The following is a 14136-nucleotide window of genomic DNA, read 5'->3' as shown; positions in this document are numbered from 1 at the left end:
AATGAACCCTCGAACTCTGAACAATCATTTTTAGTCATTCTTGGACTATAAAATGTTAAATTTCATCTTACGATTCCTATTTGAGCTAGTTCGAGGTTAAATCAATTTAAGTGTACCGATAGGTACAATATCAGGTTTCGTCTATTCTTAGGTGCTTTTCTAGCGTAATAACATTCTACTCAATGCATGTATGTCATGACATGTTTTTATAGAGTCGGGTTTTACAATCATCATAAGAAATATCACAAGAATTAGATGTTACCTTAATTTCTTCTTCTCTTGCCATCAAGAAAAAATTTTCTTTTTCTTCCTTTGACCTTGAAGAGTCACTGTCAGACCATGTTGCCGCCACCATTACTCTCTTTAGTTTCTTCATCCTTTTTGAAAGTTCTTCCTTGAGCAGTGGACATTCAGATTTGAAATGTCTTAGTTTTTTGCATTCAAAACAAACCACTTCATCCTTCTTATTCTGATCACTCTTAAACTTGTTTTTCCATGGAAGACTTTGACTTTTCTTGAAATTCTTTCTTCTAAATCTTCTACTTTTTTACCTCATGAGTTTCTCAAAACTTCTAGCCATCATAGCCAACTCTTCATTATCATCACTAGAAAGATTTTCCAACTCTTCCTCAAATGTGATGATTTTCAAGGCTAAGTTTTCTTTTTATCTGTGGATTCTCTCTTTTCTTCCTCTTCTTATTCTTTTAGCTTAAGTTCATACGTGAGAAGAAAGCCACAAATTTCATCAAGAGTGATTGTTTTTAAGTCTTTAGTCTCATGGATGGTAGTGACTTGAGGTTTCAAACTTTTGGAAAACATCTAAGCAATCTTTTGACTAGCTCATGTTCAAGAATAGTTTTGCCAAGTTGATTGAGCTTGTTTGTAATGTTGGCGAACCTATCAAACATGTTGGAAATATCTTCACTTAGTTCCATTTTGAACATTTCATAGTTATGGGTGAGTAAGGTAATTTTGGACTCTTCAACTTGAGAAGTCCCTTCATGGATGACTCTAAGTTTTTCCCAAATCTCCTTGACTGTGGTACAACTAGAGATTTTATTAAATTCAATAGGGGTTAACGCACAATGCAGAGTGTTGATAGCTTTAAAATTAGTTCGAACCTTTTTAACTTCAACTTCAATCCATTTTGCCCTTGGTTTGGAAATTTTCTCTCTTGTGATAAAACTAAGTGATGTGGGAATATAAGGTCCTCCTGTAATCACATTTCACATCTCAAAATCAAGAGCTCTAATATAAATAGACATCTTAGTGCTCTAATAGGCATAATTTGATCTACCAAATAGAGAAAGCCTATTTGTGGGTTGACTTTTAACAACAATAGACTTTTGTAAAGCCATGCAGATCTCCCCTAAGGATGTTAAGCCTTAAATTTGAGGGTTCAACTTTGATACCACTTGTTGGTCCCGTTCAAGTGCTAAAGGGGATGAATAACACTAAAAATTTTAAGGTTAGCTCTCTTTAGCTTGTTGAGCTCTTAATCAACTAAAGGAAGAAAGGTCTAGAACTTGTTTTAATTACAAGACACCAAGTAAAGAAAGGTAGAGAGAAATGGATAATGCAAAAGTATTTATAATGGTTCGGTTCTGTAACGATCGCTCCTCGATCACTACCGGTGTCTAAGTCTTGTGAGAGAACCCTCCAAGTCCCGAACAAGCCTTATTCTAAACTTTTGTTGTAACAATGAACCCATTCCACCGATCTATTTAATTACTTGAACCATATATCTCTTATGTAACATAACTCGAACAATAGCCATAATAAATCAACTCAACTTTTATTCAACATAATTGTAAAAGTACATCAAGGTCTTTAATATCCAACCATACATTTACATTAACACTATTTATAATCAAATTATGCTATGTAGGACTCGACCTCTAGCAGCGGAGTGACTCAGAAGAAAATGTTATGAGATACCTTAACCTATTCACAGTGGACCATAAGTGCCGATGATTGCATGCTAGGTCAATCACTATCTGCAAAAGAAAGATAAGGAGGTGAGTCTCATAGACTTAGTGATCATCGGCTCTGTGAGCAAGGCGTAGATGGGAAACAACATAAAGCAAATAAATTTGAATGATAAAATCGGAATAAGAATAATAATCTTAGAAAAATTAAATCACAAGTAGAGTGTTTGTGCCTTGTAAAAATAATGTTATAAAATTATAATGCAATATTTCACTTGGCAAAATGATGCCAGATACAAGTGCAGTAAAACAAAGTTCAATCATCGAAAACATCAATTTCCATCAAAATAAGAAAAACAGTATAAAAGTATGCACGCTCCCAAAATGTGTGGCATGAAAAGAAATCAATGTGTACAGCCACATAAACCAACTCATGATTGTCAAGTAAGCACTAAAAGCTTTTATTCAAACAAGGGGAGCTGTAGAGAAGCCTAACTCTCCACCATACAAAAGAGTACGCATCGAAAAACTCACAAGGCTCTCGAGTAAGTAAGCATAGTAATCACCCGTGGACCCACTTCCACGTAATAAAATCCAGAAGCCTTGCTCCACCGGATTCCCATAGCCATGGTAGTCTCGACGATGTTGGCTGACATTGGGAAAATCAAGCTATCGCAACTATGAATATCACTTGTGGCCTAGCCACATATAACAACCCGCGGCCTTGTCATGTATAATCATAGACCATGGCCCCAACCAAGTCTAATAGCCCGTCAGCGACCTAAAGGTTTTCTAGCTAGAGCTCACTTGTGGACAAGGGTCACACTATCCCAATGTGACATTCAGCCTACTCTCGACACTCTCAGTTTGTCAAAACAGTTTTTAAAACCAAATCCATGTTTTTCGAGACTTTTGTTTAAATCAGTTGAAAATAAGGTCCAATAACCATTCAAATTGATTTTCACATTAAAAAGGCATGGTGTAAACACTTTGTACAAAGATAAGAATAAAACTGGTGCTCAAAACTTGCATTTTAAATCATTTAACAAATGCATTTGGCTATGCACATCACACAAAAATACAAAGTACAGATTTTGATGCAAATATCGTAAAAAGGTTTGTTTCTCGGTTTTTAAAACACCTTACATATATAGCTTATCTATAGATATATCCAAGACAACTTTTAAAACAACTTGCATCCATAATTTCCTCTGGTTTCTACTAGCTAATGCTTTCCATAAATCGCATTTAAAATAATTCGACATGTCTATTAATCGTATAGCAATATATATATAGTATGGAAATTCGGTAATTGACACCCCCTACTCACCTTACAATAGCGGGATACTACGTCGCTATTGATTCAGGTGCATATCTAGCTAATTCTACTTGCTAATCACCCATTACCTCCTCCAGTATGCCACCCCGATAAATCTTCTTCACTTACATAACTTCTTAGCAACAATTCAAACTCAATATATTTAATTATACTCATATACGGGCAGCACATCAATCAATAAATCCTTAACCTAATTTCACAGTTTCCATCAACATGATTCACAATCATTCAACATACTATCAACCAACCAAAGCTTACACATCACAATGTAGTCACATTGCATGCTTACCTTTCGGTTTTAGCTTGAGCTCCATATATAATCCACCATTCCTCACATTCTCGGTCACCATTGTTGCCACAAGCATAAACAATTAGAGCACATCTCATTTTACTTATCTATATGTGATTTCAAGTCTAAAATACGTACCTATTGCTTATCTAGCTCCAAAATCACCATGCATTCCAAGATTGACCCACATGCATGCATCTATTTCTTTCAAATCTTTGAGGACCTTTGCTGCCACAAACATTCTCACACAATTACCAACTCATTTTCTCAAGAAATCACAACTAAAATCAAAGTTCTACTTGTTACCATGATTATTATTATTTTCATCCATTATTTGGTATAGATTTTGAACTTGCAAATTTTCCCTTCAAAATCTTTTAAAAGTTCTTTCTATCTCTAGATCGAAAGGAATAAGATTCAAGTTTTTCCTTCACATACAAAGACCAAAGATGTCTGAAAACAAGAAAATAAATAAAATAAGGTTTAAGTTAAGACTAAATTTGCTTGATGTTAGTATTAATAAAAATTCTAGAAAATAATTCCTCGGCAACAGTACCAAAAACTTGCCAATTAAAATTCTACCTATGCAAATATACATATTGAACAAATAGTATATTAAGAAATAGAGTATTGATCCCTCAGAGAATTATTCTAAAAATTTCACTAAGTACTAAAATTGAAACAATTTAGTTTTATTCAAATAATCAAAATTTTAATAGCTAATTAAACTAAAACTAAACTAATTAACACTAATAATCAAAGCAAAAAGATAATTAAATAAAGATCAAATTCGAGAAGCCTAGGATTAAAATGTCTCTCACACTTCATTTAAATCTTACTTCTCTTTCTTAACTTATTTAATGGGTTGAATTGCTAACCTAGAGTCCTCAATTCTTTATAATGCTCTCCTGAGTCTCTTATAAAAATATCTACTTAAACAAAGACACTATATTCCTATGTGAATTGAAATTAAAATAAACTCATTAAGTTCAGGATCTAATACTGGCAACATATGACAAAGAGGTATATTCCTATCCTATATACAAATCAATTTATTCATCTAAGCAAATAGATATGATCACATGCTATTCCAATTTTAGTCTATAGTAAACTCCCTTTCCCAAGTTTGCACCCGAGCATTTGGCTCATTGGTTGGTGCATGATCCCCCTGCCTAAAGAGTAGGGTTCAAATCCCCCCTCCCCCAATGAAAAACAAAAAAACTCCCTTTCCCAAGTTTGTGTAGGTTTCTAGATCAATTTAATTGGTGATCAGGCAATTAAAAGCATTAAGAGCAAATTGGAATAAACAATTAAATCCCATTGAAAATAAGGAAAAAAGAGATTAAATATTTAAACTATATTTGAGTTCAATTGCAATCCTAGAAAAATAAATTTAGCTAGTCATAATTGCAAAAGTAAATAAAAACATATGAAGTTTAGCCATCAAGAGTAACAAGAATAATAAAAACTAAGGAAGAAGAAAATAAATATATTTGTAGCTTTGATCTTCAATCTTCAACCTTAACTTCTAGCTTCTTGAAAATCTCTCAGGATTTCTCCTCAATGTGTCTATATCTAACTTCTCCTTAAGCTAACTACTTATAACCTAACTTAACCTAATTTTACCTAAACTAAAATACTTTGGCCTAAAAACTCTTAATTTGGGCTTAGAATAAATGTAGAGCCCAATAGGAACTTAACCAGCCCTTACCCTACTCTTTCCACTTTGTTTCTTCAAGTTTTCTAACTTGACATCAGAGCACACCCCATATAAGCCGCAACGCTCCTTTTGCTTCATGCCTTCTTCTTGTCGACTATTGCACTCCATCAACTTTGACTGCAATTTTCTCTATCTTCAAGGTAGAACTAGGAAAAGTGATCTTACAAAAGGTGTAGCTATGTTTCTTAGCTTTCCAATGGTCCAAGAATCGCATTATTTGAAGCTCTAAAGTGGAAGTTATGCTAAAAATACCACGACATATACAAATAGAATCTAAACTCCTCAAACACCATTCTTCACCTATAAAGCCTCATTCTTCTAATCCTACAAAAACATAAACTAATAAATAATAACTAAACTAAGATAAATAAACATAAAACTAATTTAATTTAATAAAAATATAAATAAACTAAATAGAAAAATAACTAAATTCTAACCAAACTTAAGAATTTTGCTAACTTTTAAGAACAATTTGAGATAAAAATAATTCTATTTTATAAAATTATCAATTATACAATTTGCTTCAAACATTATAAAAGGCAAAGTTATATTTGGAATACACACTAACCTAAATACTACATTCCTAGAATACTATTAGTAATAAAACATAAAAAATGAGCTTTTACTTTTACTAGAAAACTGTTTCCAATTAGATTATGTTACAGTATGACTATCAGCAAAAATCAAAGTTAAACACTCGACAAAGTTGGTTTATATTTACCTAAATCTATTTTCACACATGATCAACTATATGTTGCTCTTTTAAGAGTTATTTCACATCAAGGATTACAAATCTTGGTTACAGATGATAATGGACAACCTTTAACTGAAACAATAAATATTGTATACAAAGAAATATTTGATAATTTACCTTGAAGCATATACCATAACTTCTTTATATTTTTTTCCTTTACTCCGATGCATTTGTTTCAATTAATCTAAACCTCAATAATGATTTGTTATTTCTTATAGCAATATGATCGAATAGATCGATGAAGCGTTGTCTTTTCTACACTTATCAAACAAGAAGATGAACTAAAGATGAAAGTATTACATATTTATCAACTACCGTCTTCACAATCAAAGTTATTTCTAAGCTATAACGTTTAAGTTGCTCAAACAAAGGTAAATAATTTTTCCTTATACAATACAGTGCTCACAAGTTTTTCAATAGAGCATACTCTATCCTTTTTTTTTTCATAATTGATAGCATACTATATCATTTACCATACAGATTGACTATTACACTCTTCCTGATCATCAATATATACTTTAATATTAATAATGTAGTTAATTGTGCAATTCTGATAACATCAACAACATAATTAAAATTAATAAGTTAACAATTTGTTCAACTATATTCTTCTAACAACATCAAATAGATGATTAAACTTCTATTCAAAATAATGATAAACCTTCATATAATATTTCCAACAATGCCTACAAAATAACGATGTCCCAGCACAACACGTGGGAAGCAATCTAGTGATTTATTATTTTTAAGACTTGTAAGGCATAAAATCTCTCTGTTTAATTGATTATATTTTCATCGATTATTCCTGAATTTATAAATATTTCATCCTTATTTTTGTTTTCCCTCCTTGATTGTTCATTGAGCTGATGATTACTGAGTCTGTGAGACTCATTCACAGATATTATTGTGCAGATAAATAAATGGTTGGGGACATCGTTGGCAAGGATATCTTCTGCAACTGTGTAGGTAAATGGCATCTCCTAACTTTCCCTTTTGTCACTATATTGTCTAGTTGTCTATTCGTTTTCAATTTAAAGAAGTGTTGTATTTAAAACTAATTTGGGCCTTGGCCCCTCAATGTTATGATGTTAAATTTGGAGTATTATTATTTAAAACGTGATATATAAGTACTCAGTAAGTTCTATTATGAAATTTTATGTGTGTTGAAGAATTCAAGTTGCATCTTAAGACATTATTATTATTATTATTATTATTATTATTATTATTATTATTATGGTTGTCATGTTTAAAGAAATGTTTGAACTATGGATAGTGAATTGAATATAAGAATTTTAATTAGTAAATTAAATGAAACATAAAAGGCTTGCCAAGTTGTTGCCTGCATGACTTGTGCGCTAGTAGTGGCTGTAGGAGTGGGTCGTTACATAATGCGTCGGTGTTCCATCGGTTTTTCCCACAATGAATTTATTCGGAAATCATTCAATAATCTGTCAGAATCGTTGACAAAATTTTACCGAAAAAGTTTTTTCTATCAGTAAAACCTGCTTTTTTTGTAGTGATTATAAATTAATGTTCCTACAATTCTATTTTTAAGGTCCTAGTCGCGTAACTAATTAAGACACAGACCCATAGATGGCAAGGAGCATCATCTACTAAAAAACTCTCTGGATGCCTGAATGCAGGCTTGGAAGACTGTATCTCCGTTGCTATCTTATCTAGACACTGTAAATATGCTGCAACGAAAACGTGTCTGATTTTTCTTAACTAGCTTTCCATCGTAAAGCAAGCACAAAAGAACAGCGTTACATGACAGACCATCACTGGCAATAGCAGCAAGTACCTCTGTTTCATCTGAAACCGAAACTTAAAGAAAATATTTTCCAGAAATAACAAAAATATTGTCAATATTCTTACCAAACTTTACTCGTCAGTAGGCTAACACTTTCAACAACCATTGCAAGTTGAAACAGATTTTTTTGTGTCATTATTTGATAGAGATTTTGATATTTATAACCCTGTACCAAACCAAAGCTAACTCTATTTACCTTACATAATGTCTCAAAACCACATTGCCCACCATGGCTGAAGAATTTATTTGAATGTTGGCATTACAGGGCAACTTTCATTATCAAATTGTGGAATTAGTCATTGTGCCAAATTAAGTCTACTGTAAGAAGGTGCAAGTCTTAAATGATCAATTTAATAAGTTTAGACTTTATAAAGTTCTGGACATATTGCCTATTAAAATGAATTAATTTTAAACTAAAAAAGGAGAAATAAAATGCAATTAAATTAGTGGTGCGTATATACCAGCATAACCAAAGCAAACCAATTTTAGCACAATGAGCCTTCCTAGTTACCAGGAGTAAGCAACTTTACTGTGCCTTTTTGTCAAAAATAAATGACTGCTAATATTTCTAACACATGCAAGCATGTGTATTTTAAAAGTTTCTCAAAAATTAAATATACATTCTAATCAACACAAGATTTATATCCACAATTAAGATAGTAGCTGAGTTTATCCCTCGGTGAATTGCGTTCTTTATACGATTTGGCTTGACTCATGAGCTTAATTAAAGATTAAGCATTAATGTGACTTTATTAAAGCAACCCAAACTACAAGCATTAATGATTTAATTAATTAGATGACTTTATGATTAATTTGGGATTGGAGAAAGTAAACAAATGATAATAGGTTTAATTAAACTTTAGTTCATTTATACTTCTTGTTAGTGGTTAATCTAATACAGCTTCAGCAATATCTCGTTTAGAAATGCTCAAGTTATCCAATATATATGAGAAAGACATGTAAAGAAGAAAGAAACAAAAAAGGAAAATGGATGCATGGTTTTGTTGGTTTCCTTTTGAAAGGTAAGGGATGCATGGTTTTGACTTAAGGATCTAAATTTTAGTGACCTACGAATTAAGCCTCAGGGTAGATTGGAGTGTGAACCAAAATTCTAACAAAGTTGTATGCTAGCTAGTTCATGTTACGTATAAGTTTCTAGCCACGAAGTTTGAATTTTTAGCAAATCAAATTGGTTATACTACAGTATATTCATTCAATTAGCTCATTTCTTAGTTTACAAGAAATATAACTCTTCCACTTTAGGAGTATATATGCAGGTAGAGGTGACCATTGCCATAAAACCTAATTTCGTCAATGTGAAAGTTACCTCTTAAAAGGATCATGCAAATTGAAGAGTACTACTTGTATCACAAAGTCAAAGATCCCTTCATATTTTTCGAATTTTGAGTTTATGTTGGATGATCAATATCGTAAAGTCAAAATTTAACATTTTTTCCATGAAACAAAGTAATAAATAAATAATAACATCTTTGCAAACTCAGAAATTAGGTTATCGGTCCATACATCCTCTAAAATACCCATGACATGATACTACTATAAATATCAGATTCAAAGATTAGAAAAATTGAGATAATAATTCCAATTCAATGGAGCTTGTTCTCTCCCTCTGCCTTGTTTTTCTACTGGCCTCGAAAGCTGCAGGTTCAAATGTAAGTCTCTTCCCCTTTTTCTATCACACAAAAAGCACATACATACATAAACAAATGTTATATATGTCAAGAAGAATAAATATTTAAGCTAACCAGGAGTAACAAGCTGCAGGATGTGCAGGACTGGTTAAACCATGGTGGAAATCTGCTTAACAGGAGATTCGCAGACAATGAAACCAAGATAAGCCCTGGAACGGTTTCCAGGCTACGCTTGAAGTGGACATTTAATGCAGGCAGAGATATTACTGCAACACCAGCAATTTTCGGTGGAACCCTTTATTTCCCTAGCTGGAACGGATATCTTTATGCTGTCAAAGCATCGGATGGATCTCTTGTTTGGAAGCAAAATTTGCAACAGTTGACTGGCCTTAAGTCTACTGTAGCTATATCCAATGTCAATGTAACAGTGTCAAGAACAACTCCAGCCATAGCAGATGATTTACTTATCTTGGGACTCAGTGGACCTGCTTATGTTGTTGCAGTTAAACGATCCAATGGGCAACTTGTTTGGTCTACCCAGCTTGATAAAAATTCACATGGTGTTATCACCATGTCTGGAACTTATTACAAGGGGTCAGTCATTTTCGCTTCATCTCCATTAAATTAACTGCTGAACTTTCCTCTATACATTGCCAAGCTAAGCTCTTTGATATCTTAAATGATCACTTGGATTGAACAAAACAAATGTAACAAGCTAATATTATATCTCCTAATGTATATATAAGTTAGATTGTCTTTTTTTTGAAAGAAAAAAATTAGGCAACTAAAATCATAAAATTTGCAGCAATTTAAGCAGAAACATGAGTCATTATTTAAGTTAGTTACATCTTACAATGTACATAGGCAATTTTTTTAACTGCTCTCACTACTAATATGTTGCTTCTAAAAATAAACTAAACATAAAATATTTGAACTTATGCTACGCAATCTGTCATTAAGAGATATGGTGAGAGGTCCAGAAAGTCCAACATAACTAAGAAACACAAGTCTTGGTCAGCGGAAAGCAAACTGTTCTGAATCCAACAAGACTGGTTTCTAAATGAGCAAAACTGATCCCCTATGGCAGCAATGCAGCAAAGATAGCCATAATTCAACAGCTCTAGGCAACCACAAAAGCTGTGGCCAAAGTAAGAAGAGAGAACGCATTTCTAAAATTCTATCAGTATAGAAATGTAGGGCTATATCTTCAACAAGGAATCTCTAAACAATTAAGTAACGCTAACAAAAGACATATTTGATTAAGAAGTTTGCAATCAAAGTATTTTTTTCATTACTCATTTAGGTTGCCTTATTGTATGACTCCTTACTCTTTGTAAATTTGTAGTCTTTGTGTGGTAAGTTTTCACTTTGGGTTTGATGCGTCTTGGGAAAAGGTGACCTTTCCTAAAATATTCAATGATAAGTAGACCTATATTTCGATAATTTAAGTGAGCAAAAAAAACACATTTTTCGATAATTTAACATCAGTTGCATTCAATTTTATTAACTCAGGCATTTCTATGTTGGCACATCCTCACTAGAGTCCACCGTGAGCATTGAGGAATGCTGCATCTTCCGTGGAAGCTTTGTCAAACTAAACGCCCGAACTGGCAAAATCTTGTGGCAAACTTATATGTTGCCTGACAATTTTGGCAAGCGTGGAGGGTATGCTGGAGCAGCCATTTGGGGAAGCAGCCCATCAATCGATGTACGCCGAAACCATGTCTACATTGGCACAGGGAACCTCTACTCAGCACCTAAAAATGTAACAGACTGTCAGGAGAGACAGAACAATCAAACAGACATACCTACTCATCCTGACGAGTGTGTTGAGCCTGAAAACCTCTCAGATTCAATCCTTGCCCTTGACTTGGATACTGGAAAGATCAAGTGGTTCCATCAGTTAGGGGGCTATGATGTCTGGACTTTTGCATGCATCAATCCCTCAAACCCAAGTTGTCCTCCTGGTCCAAACCGTGATGCTGATTTTGGGGAAGCACCAATGATGCTAAGCACATATGTCAATAGGACTAAGCGTGATCTTGTTGTTGCTGCTCAAAAAAGTGGATTTGCTTGGGCTTTGGAGCGTGACAATGGCAACATTATTTGGTACACTGTAAGATGTCTTCAACTCTCTAGATTAACAAAACAGATAATTATACCTTTACAAAAAAAAAACAAAACAGATAATTCTGTATTAAGTTGCCATATGAATGAATAAACCTTCCTATACTGAAATTCAACTATTTTGGTAGTGAATAGAACCTTGATGTTCAATTGGTAATTTGGTATACTTAGGAAGCTGGACCTGGTGGCCTCGTTGGAGGAGGAATATGGGGGGCAGCGACTGATGAAAAGAGGGTCTACACCAACATAGCTAACTCTGATGGCAAGAATTTCACTCTGAAGCCATCCACAAAGATCACAACTGCAGGCGGATGGGTCGCAATGGATGCTAAAAATGGTCAAATCCTTTGGTCAACAGCTGACCCTAGCAATGGTACTGCCAGTGGCCCTGTTACCGTTGCAAACGGTGTCCTATTTGGTTGTTCTACATATAGACACGGACCCATATATGCAATGAATTCCTACACTGGAAAAATCCTGTGGTCATATAACACAGGGGCCACCATATACGGTGGGTTGTCAGTTAGCAATGGATGCATTTACATAGGCCATGGATACAAGGTTAGTCTTGGATTTTCTAATCCACGCTTCACTGCTGGAACGTCACTCTTTGCCTTTTGTGTCTCTTGATCCTCCCCGGAAAGTTAAATACCAATAAGTAAGGCATTTGTAATCATGAATAAAACTGCTATTTCTCTATCTAGTATTTATAGGCTCCTTAATCCTGATAGAGAAGGAAATTAATATCAGCATTTTGTAACAGCAAGAATCACCTTGTAATACTCAATTTGTAGCATACTGGGTTCATTTCAAACTGTTTAGAAGAAAAAGAACTGAAAAATATTGGTGATCTTTTAGGTTCTCCGCCATCATGGCTTTACTAGAGTAAAAATTCTTCAGACAAGTTCACCTTCGTTACTTCCAACTCTGTTTTAGCATAATTACATGTTGAGGTTTAAAGGTTTGGGCTAAGGCCTTAATTATCAATATTGAAACACCAAAAGAGAAAATTGTGAGAGATAACTTTCTTCATAAGTCCAATCTAAAAATATCATTCATTATAATTTTAATTATTTTCAGTCAATTTTTGGCATGACTTGACAATGATGCTTTTTGTTGTATTTAAATGTGGTACATCCACATAACATGCAACTTTATTAATTATTTGTGGATGATTAACTAATATTCATTAATTAATGTTAGATATTATTTTGATATTCCTTAATTGAATAAATAATAATAAATGTTTGAGATAGAATATAAATTTAAATTTAATTTGTTTAAATTTAAATTATCTATCCATTATATTTAAATTTAATTTTTTTAAATTTAAATAAAGATTAATTACATTTAAATTTAATTTGCTTAAATTTAAATATGATATCCTATATTTATATCCCTAATACGTCTATAAATAGTGAATAGACGTACTAGTTTCAACACACAACCAAAGAGTGAATGTGAGTTCTTTTGTAAGTCAGAAAAACCAAAGCTCTTTTTCTCTTTTTTTCTTTCTCTTCATTCTTGAGGCACCATCAAAGACCAAAGGGTTTTGGAACGTGTAATTCTTATGGAGGACTCTAGTCGACACTTCATAACAATGAGAGTGAAGAAATTATTGTGTGCACAAAGGAAGATTTGTAAGGTAAGCTTATTCGATTAGAAAAGGAGTGAAATATTTATCTAAGAAGGTAAGCCCACCTACCAACAGTGGTGTCAAAGCAAGTTTTGGCTTGCTTTCATCTTTTTAATTTTTGTATATTTTGACAGAGTGTTTTGATTATGATTTTATTTAATTTTGGGTTTTGGAACGTGTAATTCCTTGTGGAGGACTCTAGTAGCCACTCCATAACAATGAGAGTGAAGAAATTATTATGTACATGAAGGAAGATTCGTAAAGCAAGTTTCTTCGATCAGAAAGGAAGTGGAATATTTATCTAAAAAAGTAAACCCCCCTCCCAACAATAGTATCAGAGCAAGTTTTAGCTTGCTTTCATCCTATTAATTTGTGTATATTTTAAAAGCGTGTTTTGATCATGATTTTATTTAATTTAAATTACCAGTATATGATTTATTATGTATAAATCTATCATAGTTGTTGAAACTGATATAGGGAAAGAGTAGGCTTTAATCCAGTGCAAACAGGTGCATTGGTCTAAGGCCACGTGGTGCTTTATGGATGGCAATAAAAACAAAAAAAATAAGGTTAATGGGAAAAGAAAATGCAACTAACAGGATTTGAACCAGCACTAACAAAGTCATTAAGATTTTAGAAAATATCCTTTTAACCACTACACCAAGGAAACATCCTTTTGATGGGAGTGTGGAAAATAACAAAGACCAAAAGGATTCAAACACAACCATAAAGGGCTTGATGTGGCAGCCACATGGCGTCAATGAATATATTTTTCTTAATTTCATTTTTTTCCCCACAAGCTTTTGTTTTTACAAAATGATCCTAAATTTTTTTATAATTAAAATTTCACCAAAAAATCAGAATATTGTTTGTGTTTTTGGCAT

General features: G+C 33.1%; 1 protein-coding gene and 1 long non-coding RNA gene across 5 annotated transcripts; one reads left to right on the top strand and one right to left on the bottom strand.

Annotated features, from left to right (window-relative positions):
• LOC108661661 lies at positions 1777-5114 on the bottom strand. 3 transcript variants are annotated; one of them, XR_001927428.1, is made up of 4 exons: positions 5077-5114; positions 3863-4009; positions 3557-3784; positions 1777-1997 (listed from the first exon to the last, which is right to left on the bottom strand). It is a non-coding gene; the product is annotated as an uncharacterized LOC108661661 (long non-coding RNA). The 3 variants fall into 3 exon arrangements; XR_001927427.1 differs by having other exon boundaries at positions 3557-4009; XR_001927429.1 differs by having other exon boundaries at positions 3695-4009.
• LOC18507256 (polyvinylalcohol dehydrogenase) lies at positions 9434-12520 on the top strand. Of its 2 annotated transcripts, none has more exons than XM_007099646.2 (4): positions 9434-9510; positions 9623-10083; positions 11002-11605; positions 11788-12520. In XM_007099646.2, the coding sequence occupies exons 1-4, from the start codon at positions 9448-9450 to the stop codon at positions 12244-12246; spliced, it is 1587 nt and encodes a 528-aa protein (XP_007099708.1). In that variant the 5' UTR covers positions 9434-9447; the 3' UTR covers positions 12247-12520. The 2 variants fall into 2 exon arrangements, with proteins under 2 accessions (XP_007099708.1, XP_017974389.1); XM_018118900.1 differs by having other exon boundaries at positions 9445-9510; positions 9632-10083.

The sequence above is a fragment of the Theobroma cacao genome, chromosome 4 (genome assembly GCF_000208745.1).
Source record: "Theobroma cacao cultivar B97-61/B2 chromosome 4, Criollo_cocoa_genome_V2, whole genome shotgun sequence".
Classification (NCBI taxonomy): domain Eukaryota; kingdom Viridiplantae; phylum Streptophyta; class Magnoliopsida; order Malvales; family Malvaceae; genus Theobroma; species Theobroma cacao.
The sequence above is the reverse complement of the archived record's forward strand: the minus strand, read 5'-3'. Positions and strand labels throughout refer to the sequence as shown.

Bases quoted from the DNA above. Each gene is read 5' to 3' on its own strand.
- LOC18507256 (XM_007099646.2), top strand. From the start codon at position 9,448: ATGGAGCTTGTTCTCTCCCTCTGCCTTGTTTTTCTACTGGCCTCGAAA. The intron at 10,084-11,001 runs GTCAGTCATTTT...TTATTAACTCAG, and splicing joins TCTGGAACTTATTACAAGGG to GCATTTCTATGTTGGCACAT. The intron at 11,606-11,787 runs GTAAGATGTCTT...TGGTATACTTAG, and splicing joins GCAACATTATTTGGTACACT to GAAGCTGGACCTGGTGGCCT.